A 14,707-nucleotide genomic window follows, 5' to 3' on the forward strand; every position below is an offset into this window, starting at 1 on the left:
CTATTACAAGCTGAACCTCACCTCAGCTGGAAAAAGATTAAAGCGGGAGATCAAAGTTGCAGTCAGGTCTTGAAACCTTGACCGCAACCGCATGATATGATATCGCTTCCTAAAGAGGCATCAATTTTATTTGACCTGTAAAGTGACAAATTAAACGAATCGGTTCGATTTTTAGCGAAGATGTTAGTGTCGATCCACGAGGTTAGTAGGTAGTAACACTAGCATGCATATCGACGAAGATCCAGCAAAAGAATCTCGTCCATGCATGCATCCGGCCGGTTGTATCGTCGATCGTCAGTGCTCCCAGAGCAGCAACGGTTCCCCGAAGAAGAGACTGTCGTCGACGTCGTCCCACGGCGAACCGCAGTAGGACGGTGGCTCCGGCGACGCGAGCCCGAACTCAAGGAGGAAGTCCGGCACGTCGAGAAACGCGTAGTCGAGCCCAATGCCACCATATTCGGGTCCTGCATTCTCGATCAACGAACAATCCGGCGACGATGCCTGCTCGGGCGCTGCCGGCTCCGAAACCTCCTCAACCGCCTCCTCCTGCTGCTCCTTCGCAGCAATGCTGTCGGGCGAGAGCGCGTCGAGGGTCGACGGCGTGGCCGCGGCGAGCGCGGCGGCGGCCTGCACGTCCTTGGGCGCGGCGGACGCGGCGCGCGGCAGCTCGTGCGCGAGGTCCGGGAAGTTGAGGTGCGCGGCGCGGCCCTTGATGGCGATGGCGGCGACGTCGTGCGCGCGCGCGGCCATCTCGGCGGTGTCGAAGGTGCCGAGCCAGATGCGGGACTTCTTGCGGGGCTCCCTGATCTCGGACACCCACTTGCCCCAGGTGCGCATGCGCACGCCGCGGTACGTCGGGTGCTTCAGGTCCCTGCGCGGCCGCTTCTTGCCCGCGGCGACGGCGCTGCTGTCGTCGGAGCTCGGCGACGACGCGTTCAGGGAGCCGGAGCTCGTGTTGCTGCAGGTGCAGCAGCTGCTATTACCGGACACCTGAGGCACCACTAGCACCTGCTCGTGCTCCATTTGATCGACGTGACAACTGACAAGTGGTGGCGGCGGCGGCGACCAAGCTGGACGATTACGAGCTACGTGCTCAGCTATAGCTTGTTGCTAAACCTTGATAGAAGTTAGAGGTGATGGAGCGAGTTGGGTGTGTTGATTGATGATGAGTGCGATGCGCGAGGCAGCGCTCATATAGTCGCCGCGCCCGTACGGACCTCCCTGCCCTCGCCGGAAGTCAATGTGGGAGCAGGATCGCCGGGGGCGCATTAGTTTTTGTGTCCCCGACGAAATGTGAATGACATGCAGAATACTACAACAGGCTACGAGCGAGCATCAGCGCATGTTGCGCGCGTGTGCCTACGCGTTTGTTTCTCGATCGCCGATGGTCAATAGCGACTACAGGGCCGGAGGGCCATCACGCTGCTGGTACATGCATTCTTTATCATTCCTCGCCTCCTACTACTACCACCCCATGGAAATGGAGGGGCTTTCCGTTGTGCAAAATGTGTGTGCGTGTTTTGGTGTAGCAGTATTCCCTTTCATTGGTAGGAGCAGGACGATCGAGCGCGAGTAGACTAATGATTAAAGCGGCGGGAAAATCTCCCCGCGCAGGCACCTGTCTGCCTGTCTCTCCCTAAAGCCACCCCACCAAATAGGCCTCGTGCCAAGTATTAAAAATGCATGTGATCGTTGCTCGTAGATCCAAAAGATTTCGATCGATCCTGTTCTTGCTTAGTATATATTACAAAGAGATTAATTAATGCGTAGAGTTCAATAATGCGAACGAGTGCCTTGTCAACTAGCACAAGGGCAAGGCAGATGGCAGATGTCAGAGCAAAATGGGTTCGTTAGAGGGGAAAAGATGGAATGATATGCATTGAGAAAACGTACATAATGCAAAGCAAAGCAAAGTAAAGTAAAGCGCTCGCAGCTGCCCGGCCGTGTTTTTCTATCTTGTTCATGATATATCTGCGTTATAAATAATGCGGCTCTCCCTCCATAATGTTATCTGGAGGAATAATCTAAGAGAAACGCTGCGGTATTCCAGCGTGGGGGCATAAAGAAAACCTAATTGGGCGAGCTCGTGGCGCGCTTTTGAGATTCGAGTGTTTCCTTTGATCACACTTTGGGAGCTTTACGTGGTTTCTTAAGTTGCCATGCATCTAATCTAACAACCAGAAATCCTCCGAACAAAAGCCCGGAATAAACTATCGTTTCGTTCTCTGAGCTCAACCTTTCATTTAGCCTTTTCCAAAAGAAAAAAAGAACAATTTGGTTACATGAACAGCCATGATATTGTAGGAGTATGTATATGTTTCTGTGTCTATACTTGAGCAACTCTGGGTGAGTGTTTTGATGGAGACATATACTAGAGAAGGCCCTGTGCATAACAACAAGTGATTTGTTACTCCCCCATACACACAAAAAAAGAGAAGTGCTTTGTTTCTACTCTCTGTAAACAAATATAAGAGCGTTTAGATCCTTAGAGGGAGCAGTGGAGTAACTTTGCATCTTAATCATGGGAAAACTCTGAATCTTAATTAAGCGATATCGCCCGTACGAAGGCCGCAGTTGGAACTCTAACACGTTAACTTGGTCAAAAGCACACGCTATCGAGCATCAACGGAAACTTTGCACGAAATCTATACGTTGATCAGTTAGCATCACCTAATACGCAGAGCGCGCATGAGGAATCACTCCGATGGATGGACGCGGCAATGGAAAACTGAATGAAAACATAATTATATAAGCATCTACGGCATAATTACAACCAAAGATCGTTCTTTTCTTATAGTATCGTAGTAGTCACCTTTTGTTGACGGCGGGGAGCTAGCTTCATATGGGTCTTGCTTCAGTTCCAACTTGACCTTCCTGCTGCTCCGTGTCCCACCACGCGCGTCCTCCAAAAGCCACGACGACGACCACCAGCAACACGCAAGGAACCTGGCACCTCGGCGGTGTGAAGACTGTCAGTTGAGATCAGTGGGACACATTTCAGGGCCTCTTTGACTCGTAGGATTTCTAAAATGCAAGGATAACAAAAGAACAGATTTATATATAGGATGGCATGCCATTTTTTTTGAAACGGAGGCAAAATATTTGCCTCATCGATTGATTAAGTAGAAGAGAATTTTCCATTTAATTAACGAAAAAATCGGATAAAAACCGATACAAACCAACCACATGTGGACTACTCACAAAGCACGCAAACCCATAAGCACACGATCAGCCCCACAACCTAACCCAACCTATAACGACCACCAACCCCCACACTACTACATCACAAAGAAATCCTCAACAAATGAACCTCGGCCGAAGAGCACGTGCATCTCCAAATCCACGAAAACAAGGCATATGCCATAAAAATAACCCAAGAGACTGATGAGCATCCATCAAGCAGCCGTGAACGCCTTTCCTGTGATGCCACTATTTTTTCTTTTGCTCCTGAGATCCTCCTCCACAATTGTCTTGGCAGATCCAGGGCTAGCTACATCCAAACGTGCGACCAAGCTACAGAGCTCTATCTGAAAGAGAATCACATCAACCTTGTCACACAGAGACTCCACCTGCCCAACGGTCACGGGTAAGTGGGCAACCGCATCGTCGGAACCTCCACGGTCCACGAAGGCGAGCGGCTGGTTGGGTTCCAAAGGATTATGCGTCAGCATACTAACCGCCTCAACATCATCAGCCACGGATACACCGACATGCCATCTTTAGTACTACAATGTTGCATCGATGTTCAATGGAGCACAAGAAAATCATAGAAATCGTCAAATGAGGTTTGAGTAGACGCAAATTTTACTATGAAATCTAGTACAAATATTAAGGAAAAAATTATATGAACTGCAATCCTGCGGATCAAACGGTGATTCGTTTATTTTGGTCATGCCCATTTATTACCTTGATTTGGCGCACTATCCACGTTACCTACAAATATACTACCACCAATGAGTATCCCAAATTTATTTGAAAACTGGTTAGGTGGTATTCACCATTATCTAAAAGGTCAAATCCGTATAGGAGTTTGTGTTTTTTGAGCAATTTGGAATTGTTCGGATGAGTTTTCTTTTTACTAGATCATCTATTCCTGTTTTTTTGCTGGTTATGTACAGAGCTAGGTGTCAAGCCATATATGGTCATCGCTGTAGTGTGTGGATGCATGGGACCTTACAGCCTTTAGGTTCAGTAGACTGAAAATGGGGTGCACGGGGTTTATTCTAATAGTTGAGTTGATGAGCCACTCATAGATTATATGAATGAGCTAATGTAATCTTGTTTCTGCCAGATGTAATCAAATTTTATTTTTTATTTTTATTCCTGCTTGGTGCTCCGTACTTGAATTTGGTTCAGTTTTATAAAATGGTTGTTTGCATCGCATGATGCAGAGGCCGGGGTAGTCCCTCTTATTGAAGAAAAAAATAATCAGAAGACGCTCGTAGGGAAAATTTGTAAGGATGAGAATCCTCCAAAATTCCTTTACAAATCCTTTGAATTAGACATGACCTCGGAATTTGGAACAAATAATTGTTCTGCTATAACAATATCTATACTAATCACAACGCCCAAAAAACATGACTACATATGAGAAATAGCAAACATATCCTGGTATATAATATGATTGTGAAATTATTAGGGAGTGTCTATTTGACATATGACTGAAAATCAATTGACAATCATTAAAATTTTGTATCCAATTGTAAGCTTGACAGCTGAATGGATGTAACCTATGTCATTGTGAACTAACGCCCAACAAGAAGACAATCGGGCCTCCCACTGACATATTTTTAACCCATTAAAAGAAAAGCGCCAGAAAGAACTGCTCCCCCGTCCCATAATATAAGATCGTTTTTGCACTAGTTGCTACATGGAACAAAGGCCCCAACTTCAGGAAATGAAAAACAGAGCCCTAACCTCTATAAACGGGCTTCGAAAGGCTCCTAATTTATTGTTTTTTGTTCCAGGTAATCTTCCTCCGCATCGGTTTCATTTGGATCACCGCTGCATTCAGAAGTATACTCATCTTCTTCATCTTTGATACGTCACCAACATATCTATAATTTTTGATTGTTCAATGCTATTATATTATCATTCTTGAATGTTTTACAATAATTTTATAGCAACTTTATATCATTTTTTGCGACTAACCTATTGACATAGTGCACAGTGCCAGTTGCTGTTTTTTGCTTCTTTTTTACTTCGCAGAAAATCAATACCAAACGAAGTCCAAACACAACGAAACTTTTTGGAGAATTTTTTTGGGCCAGAAGACACAAGATGAGCCGAAGAAGTACCAGAGGGGGGCTCCGAGGGGAGCACAACCCACCTAGGCGCGCCTGGGGGCCCAGGCGCGTCCTGGTGGGTTGTGCCCACCTCGGCCGCCTCCCGCACCGCCTCTTTGCTCTATAAATACTCCGAAAATCCAAAATCCAGAAACCACAAATCTAATATAGACACCATCAAGGAGGGGTTCATCATCCTCATTGGTGCCTCTCTGATGATTCGCGAGCAGTTTATTGTAGACCTTCGGGTCCGTAGTTACTAGCTAGATGGCTTCCTCTCTCTCTCTCTCTCTCTCTCTTTTGATTCTCAATACAATGGTCTCTTGGAGATCTATTTAATGTAACTCCTTTTACGGTGTGTTCGTTGGGATCCGATGAACTTTGAGTTTATGATCAGATCTATTTTATCCATGAAAGTTATTTGAGTTTTGACCTCTTATATGCATGATTGCTTATAGGCTTGTATTTCTTCTTCGGATCTTTGGTTTAGTTAGGCCGACTAGATCGATTTTTCTTGCATGGGAAGATGTGCTTTGTTATGGGTTCGATCTTACAGTGCTCAATCCCAGTGACAGAAGGGGACATGACATGTACGTATCGTTGCTATTAAGGATAACAAGATGGGGTCTATTCCTACATGAATATATCTTGTCTACATTATGTCATCGTTCTTATTGCATTACTCCGTTTTTTCATGAAGTTAATACACTAGATGCATGTTGGATGGCGGTCAATGTGTGGAGTAATAGTAGTAGATGCAAGCATGAGTCGGTCTACTAATCTTGGACGTGATGCCTATATAATGATCATTCCCTGGATATCGTCATGATTATTTGAAGTTCTATCAATTTCCCAACGGTAATTTGTTTACCCACCATATGCTATTTTTCTCGGGAGAAGCCACTAGTGAAATCTACGGCCCCGGCTCTCTTCTTTATCATATTTGCCTTTGAGATCTATTTTTATTCGCTTTTATTTTTAGATTTATTAATCCAAAAACCCAAAAATACCTTACTGCATTTTTTTGTTATTTATTTTATCACGCGTTCCCATGAAATCTATTTATCCAATCTACTACAATTTTATCTATATTTTTACCTAGGAGGGATTGACAACCCCCTTTTTATGTCGGGTTGCAAGTATTTATTCTTTGTGTGCAGGTACCGTTTACATAGTGTTGCGTGGTTCTCCTATTGTTTCGATAACCTTGCTCTCGTCACTGAGGGAAATACCTACCGTAGCTGTGCTGCATCATCCCTTCCTCTTTGGAAAAATACCGACGTAGTTCAAGCCGCATCAATCTTCATCTTCGTCTTCGTCTTCATCTTCTTATACTTCAGGTATTGAATATTGCTCCCATTGTACATTTTGTTGAAAATGGTTGCTTGTTCTTTATTCTTCCATGAGATTCTGATCCTACGAGTTATTTTATTTTAGGTATTGCTACTATAATGTTTTACATTTATAGTAATGAACTTCATTCAAGTTCTGAATATAGGTCTTAGTGATAACATGGACCTCTGCATTTATGCCTGCTTGTAAGAGTGAAGTGAAACTTGTTATAGGGATTGCCATGTTATCACTTTGAAGATGACTCATCACAGTCATTTGTTGCATGAGTTCTGTGTAAGAATGTGGGGCTCCTTGTGGTGCTAGCAGCTCATTAATGAGTTGCAAACTTTGCTTTCCAAACTGAACTTCAATTAATTCCTGCAAAATATAAATCATATCAAGTTATCACTGCACCTCCTTTTTATGTACATGCAAAATGTGCGTAAATATTCTTTTTGTTTTTATGCAATATGATATAGTGTTATATTTGCACCTCTTTACTTAATTCTTTTTGATTTGTTGTGTAGTGTTGACCTTCTTGTCCCACATAGCTTTGTGCAAGCACTACCTCCTGGAAATGCAATTTCATTCAGAGGTTAGACTTTTTGGTTGCTCTGTTATCATAATAGTTTGAATAGAATATAACTAACCTCGGATGTTGGATTGATTGCATTTTTCCCCAATGCATATGTTCATTCCCTTCATCTGAATTTTTCAACACCTACAATAATTATATCAAATGTTTTGTATTTATATGGTTTGAAAATGTTTGATTGGAAACCAAAAAGTCTAATAGTAAAAGATTGGAAACCAGTGCTTACCTTGTTGTCATCTCGTCTTTCTGTATTCTCACATTCTCCTTGCTCTTGAACAATGGCTGCAACTTTACTTGCCTGAAGATGCAAATTCAGTTTTAATCATGAATCTTTCTACTACTAGGGAGGTGGTGTGGTTATTTTGTAGATAAATTTATATGCTCTTACTCGTGCATTTTTAGTTTCTCTTGAGCAATAATTGCTATTTAGTTGGTTGAAGATGCAAGTTTAGTTGCTTGAAGATGGAAGTTTAGTTGCTCATAGTGCCGCACTTTTTAAAACATGCTTTTAGGGAGGTGTTCTGCCTTAGTTTTAGTTTAACTTTTTTCTTCATGATTAATGTTAATCCAGATTTCTGGCTTTTCTGAAATTATAAATTATGCTCCTAGGGGAAGTGTTCTGGTTATCTTGTATTCTCATTTTTTGTTTGCTCCTCAACACTTACTTCAACTTCAGTTATCTGATTGTGCATATTTAGTTGCTCGTAGTCTCACATTTTTTAGATTGTGCTTTTAGGAAGGTGTTCTGCCTTACTACTAGTTTAACTTTTTTCTTCGTGTCAATCTGTCTATATTCACAATTAATGATAGACAACATTTCCTTTTTGCTGTGAAATTATTAATTATTCTTTTAGGGACTTATTGGAGTTATCTTGTAGTACAATTACAAACATCTTAATTACAAATCTGCAAGACTAGAAAATGTATGTCGGAATTATTATGTTTTTGTGGAGGATTTAGATGTGTTGTTGTAGATAAATTTTCATCTGATTAAGAATTATATCAAACAGTTAATTGTGCATTCAGGTGTTTTGGTTATCTTCTAGCACAATACGGTTCCATTTTCTAAATTTATTCTAGTGGTTACACCATTTTTGGCCAACAAGTTTACTAAAATTTGCAGGCCACCAAAATTGCGTATATTCACAATTAATGATAGACAACATTTTTCCTTTTTGCTGTGAAATTATTAATTATTCTTTTAGGGACTTGTTGCAGTTATCTTGTAGAACAATTACAAAGATCTCAATTACAAATCTGCAAGCCTCAAAAATGTCATTTATTCATATGTAGGAGTTTGCTGTTGTAGATCAATTTCCATCTGATTAAGAATTATATCAAATAGTTAATTGTACATTCAGGTGTTCTGGTTATCTTATAGCACAATATGTTGGGGAACGTAGCCATAATTCAAAAAATTTCCTACGTGTCACCAAGATCAATCTAGGAAATACTAGCAACGAGAGAGAGGGAGTGCATCTTCATACCCTTGAAGATCGCTAAGCAAAAGCGTTACAAGAACGTGGTTGGTGGAGTCGTAATCGCAGCGATTCAGATCGCGGTCGATTCCGATCTAAGCGCCGAACACGACGCCTCCGCGTTCAACACACATACAACCCGGGGATGTCTCCTCCTTCTTGATCCAGCAAGGGGAGAGGATAAGTTGAGGGAGAACTCCGACAGCACGACGGCGTGGTGGTGATGGAGCTCGTGGTTCTCCGGCAAGGCTTCGCCAAGCGCTACGGAGGAGGATGAGGTGTGGGAGAGGGGGAGGGTTGCGCCAGGGGGAGGGTGCGGCTGCCCTCTCTCTCCCTCACTATATATAGGTGGAAGGGGGGTGGAGGAGGCGCCCTAGGGTTCCCTAGGGAAGGGCAGCGGCCACAGGGAAAACCCTAGATGGGTTTGGGCGCTCCCACCCATAGGAAACTTGCCCCCCCAAGCCGGGAGGGGTGGCTGCCCTAGGGGAGGCGCCCCCACCTCTCCAAGTTACATGAGATGGGGTGGGAGGGGCGCTCAGCCCCTTAGTGGGCTTATGTGCCCCCTCCCCTTGGTCCATAAGGCCCCCAACGCTTGTCGGGGCCTCTGAAACCCCTTTCGGACACGCTGGTCGTCACCCGGTACCCCTGGAACAATTCCGGACTCCAATACCCTTCGTCTAATATGTCGATCTTCACCTCCGGACCATTCCGGAACTCCTCGTCATGTCTGGGATCTCATCCGGGACTCCGAACAACCTTCGGTAACCACATACTATTTCCCATAACAACTCTAGCGTCACCGAACCTTAAGTGTGTAGACCCTACGGGTTCGGGAACCATGCAGACATGACCGAGACATCTCTCCGTCCAATAACCAATAGCGGGATCTGGATACCCATATTGCCTCCCACATGTTCCACGATGATCTCATCGGATGAACCACAATGTCGGGGATTCAATCAATCCCGTATACAATTCCCTTTGTCTATCGGTATGTTACTTGCCCGAGATTCGATCGTCGGTATCCCCATACCTCGTTCAATCTCGTTACCGGCAAGTATCTTTACTCGTTCCATAACGCATGATCCCGTGACCAACTCCTTAGTCACATTGAGCTCATTATGATGATGCATTACCGAGTGGGCCCAGAGATACCTCTCCGTCATACGGAGTGACAAATCCCAGTCTCGATTCGTGCCAACCCAACAGACACTTTTGGAGATACCTGTAATGCACCTATATAGCCACCCAGTTACGTTGTGACGTTTGGTACACCCAAAGCATTCCTACGGTATCCGGGAGTTGCACAATCTCATGGTCTAAGGAAATGATACTTGACATTAGAAAAGCTTTAGCAAATGAACTTCACGATCTTGTGCTACACTTAAGATTGGGTCTTGTCCATCACATCATTCTCCTAATGATGTGATCCCGTTATCAATGGCATCCAATGCCATGGTCAGGAAACCATAACCATCTATTGATCAACGAGCTAGTCAACTAGAGGCTTACTAGGGACATGTTGTGGTCTGTGTATTCACACATTGAAAGATCGTGGATGTCGCCTAGAGGGGGGGTGAATAGGCGTTTTAAAGTAATTATGGTTTAGGCTTGAACAAATGTGGAATAAACCTAGCGGTTAATTTGCCAAGCACAAAACATAAAACAACTAGGCTCACCTATGTGCACCAACAACTTATGCTAAGCAAGATAAGCAACTATGTGATAGCAAGATATATGACAAAGAACAATATGGCTATCACAAAGCAATTTCTACACGATATGCAAGGACTATCAACACAAGCATGTGAAACATTTGGAGTGCTCGAAGTGTTAAAGCCCAAAGAAGGAGCATTGCAATAAGATAGTGATGAAGGATCATCCACAATAAGCATACTATCATCATTGCAATGACCAACACTACTCACCATATCATTACCTTGTGGCAAACCACATGTAGGTGAAGTAGAAGAAGTTGAGAAAGCAACACGGCCGGAGGTGGAGGGAGAACAATCATCCCCACAAAACTTGGACACGCCATATTTATCTTGAAGCTTTGTCCACAACTCATGAGCATCCCGAAACGGCATGAGTTAAAAAATAACTACATCGCTTAAAGCATCAAAAAGCACATTAGAAGCTTGAGCATTGAGATAAGAGTTTTTCTCATCCTCTAAAGATAATCTTTGGGGATCCTTTGGAGGAGAAAAACCCATATCTACAATTCGCTCTAAATTTGGGTCCATGACCCTAAAGATATTAAGCATGCGAATGACCCAAACATCAAAATTTGTTCCATTGAAACTAAGACTGTCGGAGAATCCTAAACCCCTAGTAGACATCCTTACTCTCTAGGCGGTTAAGCCCTATAAAGAGAGACGAGGCTCTGATACCATTTGAAAGATCGTGGATGTCGCCTAGAGGGGGGTGAATAGGCGTTTTAAAATAATTATGGTTTAGGCTTGAACAAATGCGGAATAAACCTAACGGTTATGCCAAGCACAAAATATAAAACAACTAGGCTCACCTATGTGCACCAACAACTTATGCTAAGTAAGATAAGCAACTATGTGATAGCAAGATATATGACAAAGAACAATATGGCTATCACAAAGTAAAGTGCATAAGTAAAGGGCTCGGGTAAGAGATAACCGAGGCACGCGGAGACGACGATGTATCCCGAAGTTCACACCCTTGCGGTGTTGGGGAACGTAGCAGAAATTCAAAATTTTCTACGCATCACCAAGATCAATCTATGGAGTAATCAAGCAACGAGGGGAAGGAGAGTGCATCTACATACCCTTGTAGATCGCTAAGCGGAAGCGTTCAAGTGAACGGGGTTGATGGAGTCGTACTCGTCGTGATCCAAATCACCGATGATCCTAGTGCCGAACGGACGGCACCTCCGCGTTCAACACACGTGCAGCCCGGTGACGTCTCCCACGCCTTGATCCAGCAAGGGGAGAAGGAGAGGTTGGGGAAGACTCCGTCCAGCAGCAGCACGACGGCGTGGTGGTGGTGGAGGAGCGCGGGACTCCAGCAGGGCTTCGCCAAGCACTACGAGAGACGAGGAGGGAGAGGGGTAGGGCTGCGCCAACAGGGAGATTGAATTGTGTGTTGGGTTATCCCTTTGCCTCCACTATATATAGGGGGAGAGGGAGGGCTGCGCCCCCACCTAGGGTTCCCACCCCAAGGGGTGCGGCAGCCCTAGATCCCATCTACGGTGGCGGCCACAAGGGGGAGAGGGGGAGGCGCACCTAGGGTGGGCCTTAGGGCCCATCTGCCCTAGGGTTTGCCCTCTTCCCCTCTTGGAGGCGCCTTGGGCCTTGGTGGGAGGCGCCCCAGCCCACCTAGGGGCTGGTCCCTTCCCACTATTGGCCCATGTATGCCTCCGGGGACCGTGGCCCCTCCCGGTGGACCCCCGGACCCCTCCGGTGGTCCCGGTACACTACCGGTGATGCCCGGAACACTTCTGGTGGCCAAAACCATACTTCCTGTATATCAATCTTTACCTCCGGACCATTCCGGAACTCCTCGTGACGTCCGGGATCTCATCCGGGACTCCGAACAACATTCGGTAACCGCGTACATACTTTCCCTATAACCCTAGCGTCATCGAACCTTAAGTGTGTAGACCCTACGGGCTCGGGAGTCATGCAGACATGGCCGAGACAACTCTCCGGTCAATAACCAACAGCGGGATCTGGATACCCATGTTGGCTCCCACATGCTCCATGATGATCTCATCGGATGAACCACGATGTCAAGGATTCAATCAATCCCGTATACAATTCCCTTTGTCTAGCGGTACGATACTTGCCCGAGATTCGATCGTCGGTATCCCGATACCTTGTTCAATCTCGTTACCGGCAAGTCTCTTTACTCGTTTCGTAACACATCATCCCGTGATCAACTCCTTGATCACATTGTGCACATTATGATGATGTCCTACCGAGTGGGCCAGAGATACCTCTCCGTTTACACGGAGTGACAAATCCCAGTCTCGATTCGTGCCAACCCAACAGACACTTTCGGAGATACCTGTAGTGAACCTTTATAGCCACCCAGTTACGTTGTGACGTTTGGTACACCCAAAGCATTCCTACGGTATTCGGGAGTTGCACAATCTCATGGTCTAAGGAAATGATACTTGACATTAGAAAAGCTTTAGCATACGAACTACACGATCTTTGTGCTAGGCTTAGGATTGGGTTTTGTCCATCACATCATTCTCCTAATGATGTGATCCCGTTATTAACGACATCCAATGTCCATGGTCAGGAAACCGTAACCATCTTATTGATCAACGAGCTAGTCAACTAGAGGCTTACTAAGGACATGGTGTTGTCTATGTATCCAGACATGTATCTGAGTTTCCTATCAATACAATTCTAGCATGGATAATAAACAGTTATCATGTACAATGAAATATAATAATAACCAATTTATTATTGCCTCTAGGGCATATTTCCAACAGTCTCCCACTTGCACTAGAGTCAATAATCTAGTTCACATCGCCATGTGATTAACACTCACAGGTCACATCACCATATGACCAACATCCAAGAGTCTACTAGACTCAATGATCTAGTTCACATCACTATGTGATAAACACTCAAAGAGTTCTGGGTTTGATCATGTTATGCTTGTGAGAGAGGTTGTAGTCAACGGGTCTTGCCATATTCAGATCCCTATGTATTTCACAAAACTTTATGTCGTAGATGCTGCTACAACGTTCCACTTGGAGCTATTCCAAATTATTGCTCCATTATACGTATCCGGTATCTCTACTCAGAGCTATCCGGATAGGTGTTAAGCTTGCATCGACGTAACTCTTTATGTCGAACTCTTTATCACCTCCATAACCGAGAAAGATTTCCTTATTCCTCTAAGGATAATTTTGACTGCTATCTGGTGATCCACTCCTAGGTCACCTTTGTATCCTCTTGCCAGACATGTGGCAAGGCACACATTAGGTGCGGTACTTCAGCATGGCATACCGTATAGAGCCTATGACAAGAGCATAGGGGACGACCTTCGTCCTTCTTCTTTCTTCTACCGTGGTCAAGCTTTGAGTCTTACTCAACTTCACACCTTACAACTCAGGTAAGAACCCCTTCTTTGACTGATCTATTTTGAACTCCTTCAAAAACATGTCAAGGTGTGCGTTCTTTGAAAGTATCATCAGGCGTCTTGATCTATCTCTATAGATCTTGATGCCCAATATGTAAGCAGCTTTATCCAGGTCTTCCTTTGAAAATCACTCTTCAAACAACCGTTTATGCTTTCCAGAAATTCTACATTATTTCAAATCAACAATATGTCATCCACATATACTTATCAGAAATGTTGTAGTGCTCCCACTAACTTTCTTGTAAATATAAGTTTCTAGCAAACATTGTATAAACCTAAAAGCTTTGATCACTCCATCAAAGCATATATTCCGATTCCGACATGCTTGCTCTAGTCCATAGAAGGATTGTTGGAGCCAGCATACCTTTTAGCATCCTTAGGATCGACAAAACCTTTTATCGTATCACATACAACTTTTCTTACGAAAACTGGTAAGAAAACTTGTTTTGACATCCATATGTAAGATTTCATAATCGAAAAATACAGCTAATGCTAACATGATTCAGACGGACTTAGGCATCGCTACGGGTGAGAAATTCTCATCATAGTCAACTCCTTGAACTTGTGAAAAGACTCTTTATCACAAGTCGAGCTTCATAGACGGTAATATTACCGCCCACGTCCGTCTTCTTCTTAAAGATCCATTTATCTCAATGGCTTGCCGATCATCGGGCAAGTCCACCAAAGTCCATACTTTGTTCTGATATATGGATCCTATCTCGGATTTCATGGCTTCTAACCATTTGTCGGAATACGGGCCCACCATCGCTTCTCTATAGCTCGTAGGTTCATTGTTGTCTAACAACATGATATCTAAGACAGGATTACCGTACCACTTAGGAGTAGTACATATCCTTGTCGACCTACGAGGTTCGATAGCAACT

At 44.3% G+C, this 14,707-nt stretch overlaps 1 protein-coding gene across 1 annotated transcript; it reads right to left on the reverse strand.

The window, feature by feature from the left end:
* Window positions 1-294: 294 nt before the first annotated feature.
* LOC119358079 (ethylene-responsive transcription factor ERF039-like) lies at window positions 295-1,115 on the reverse strand. The gene has a single exon (XM_037624789.1). The coding sequence runs from the start codon at window positions 1,021-1,023 to the stop codon at window positions 295-297; it is 729 nt and encodes a 242-aa protein (XP_037480686.1). The 5' UTR covers window positions 1,024-1,115.
* Between the last annotated feature and the right edge of the window lie 13,592 nt (window positions 1,116-14,707).

The sequence above is a fragment of the Triticum dicoccoides genome, chromosome 2A (genome assembly GCF_002162155.2).
Source record: "Triticum dicoccoides isolate Atlit2015 ecotype Zavitan chromosome 2A, WEW_v2.0, whole genome shotgun sequence".
In the NCBI taxonomy this organism is placed as follows: Eukaryota; Viridiplantae; Streptophyta; class Magnoliopsida; order Poales; family Poaceae; genus Triticum; species Triticum dicoccoides.

Coding starts and splice junctions, on each gene's coding strand:
- LOC119358079 (XM_037624789.1), bottom strand. CDS start 1,023: ATGGAGCACGAGCAGGTGCTAGTGGTGCCTCAGGTGTCCGGTAATAGC.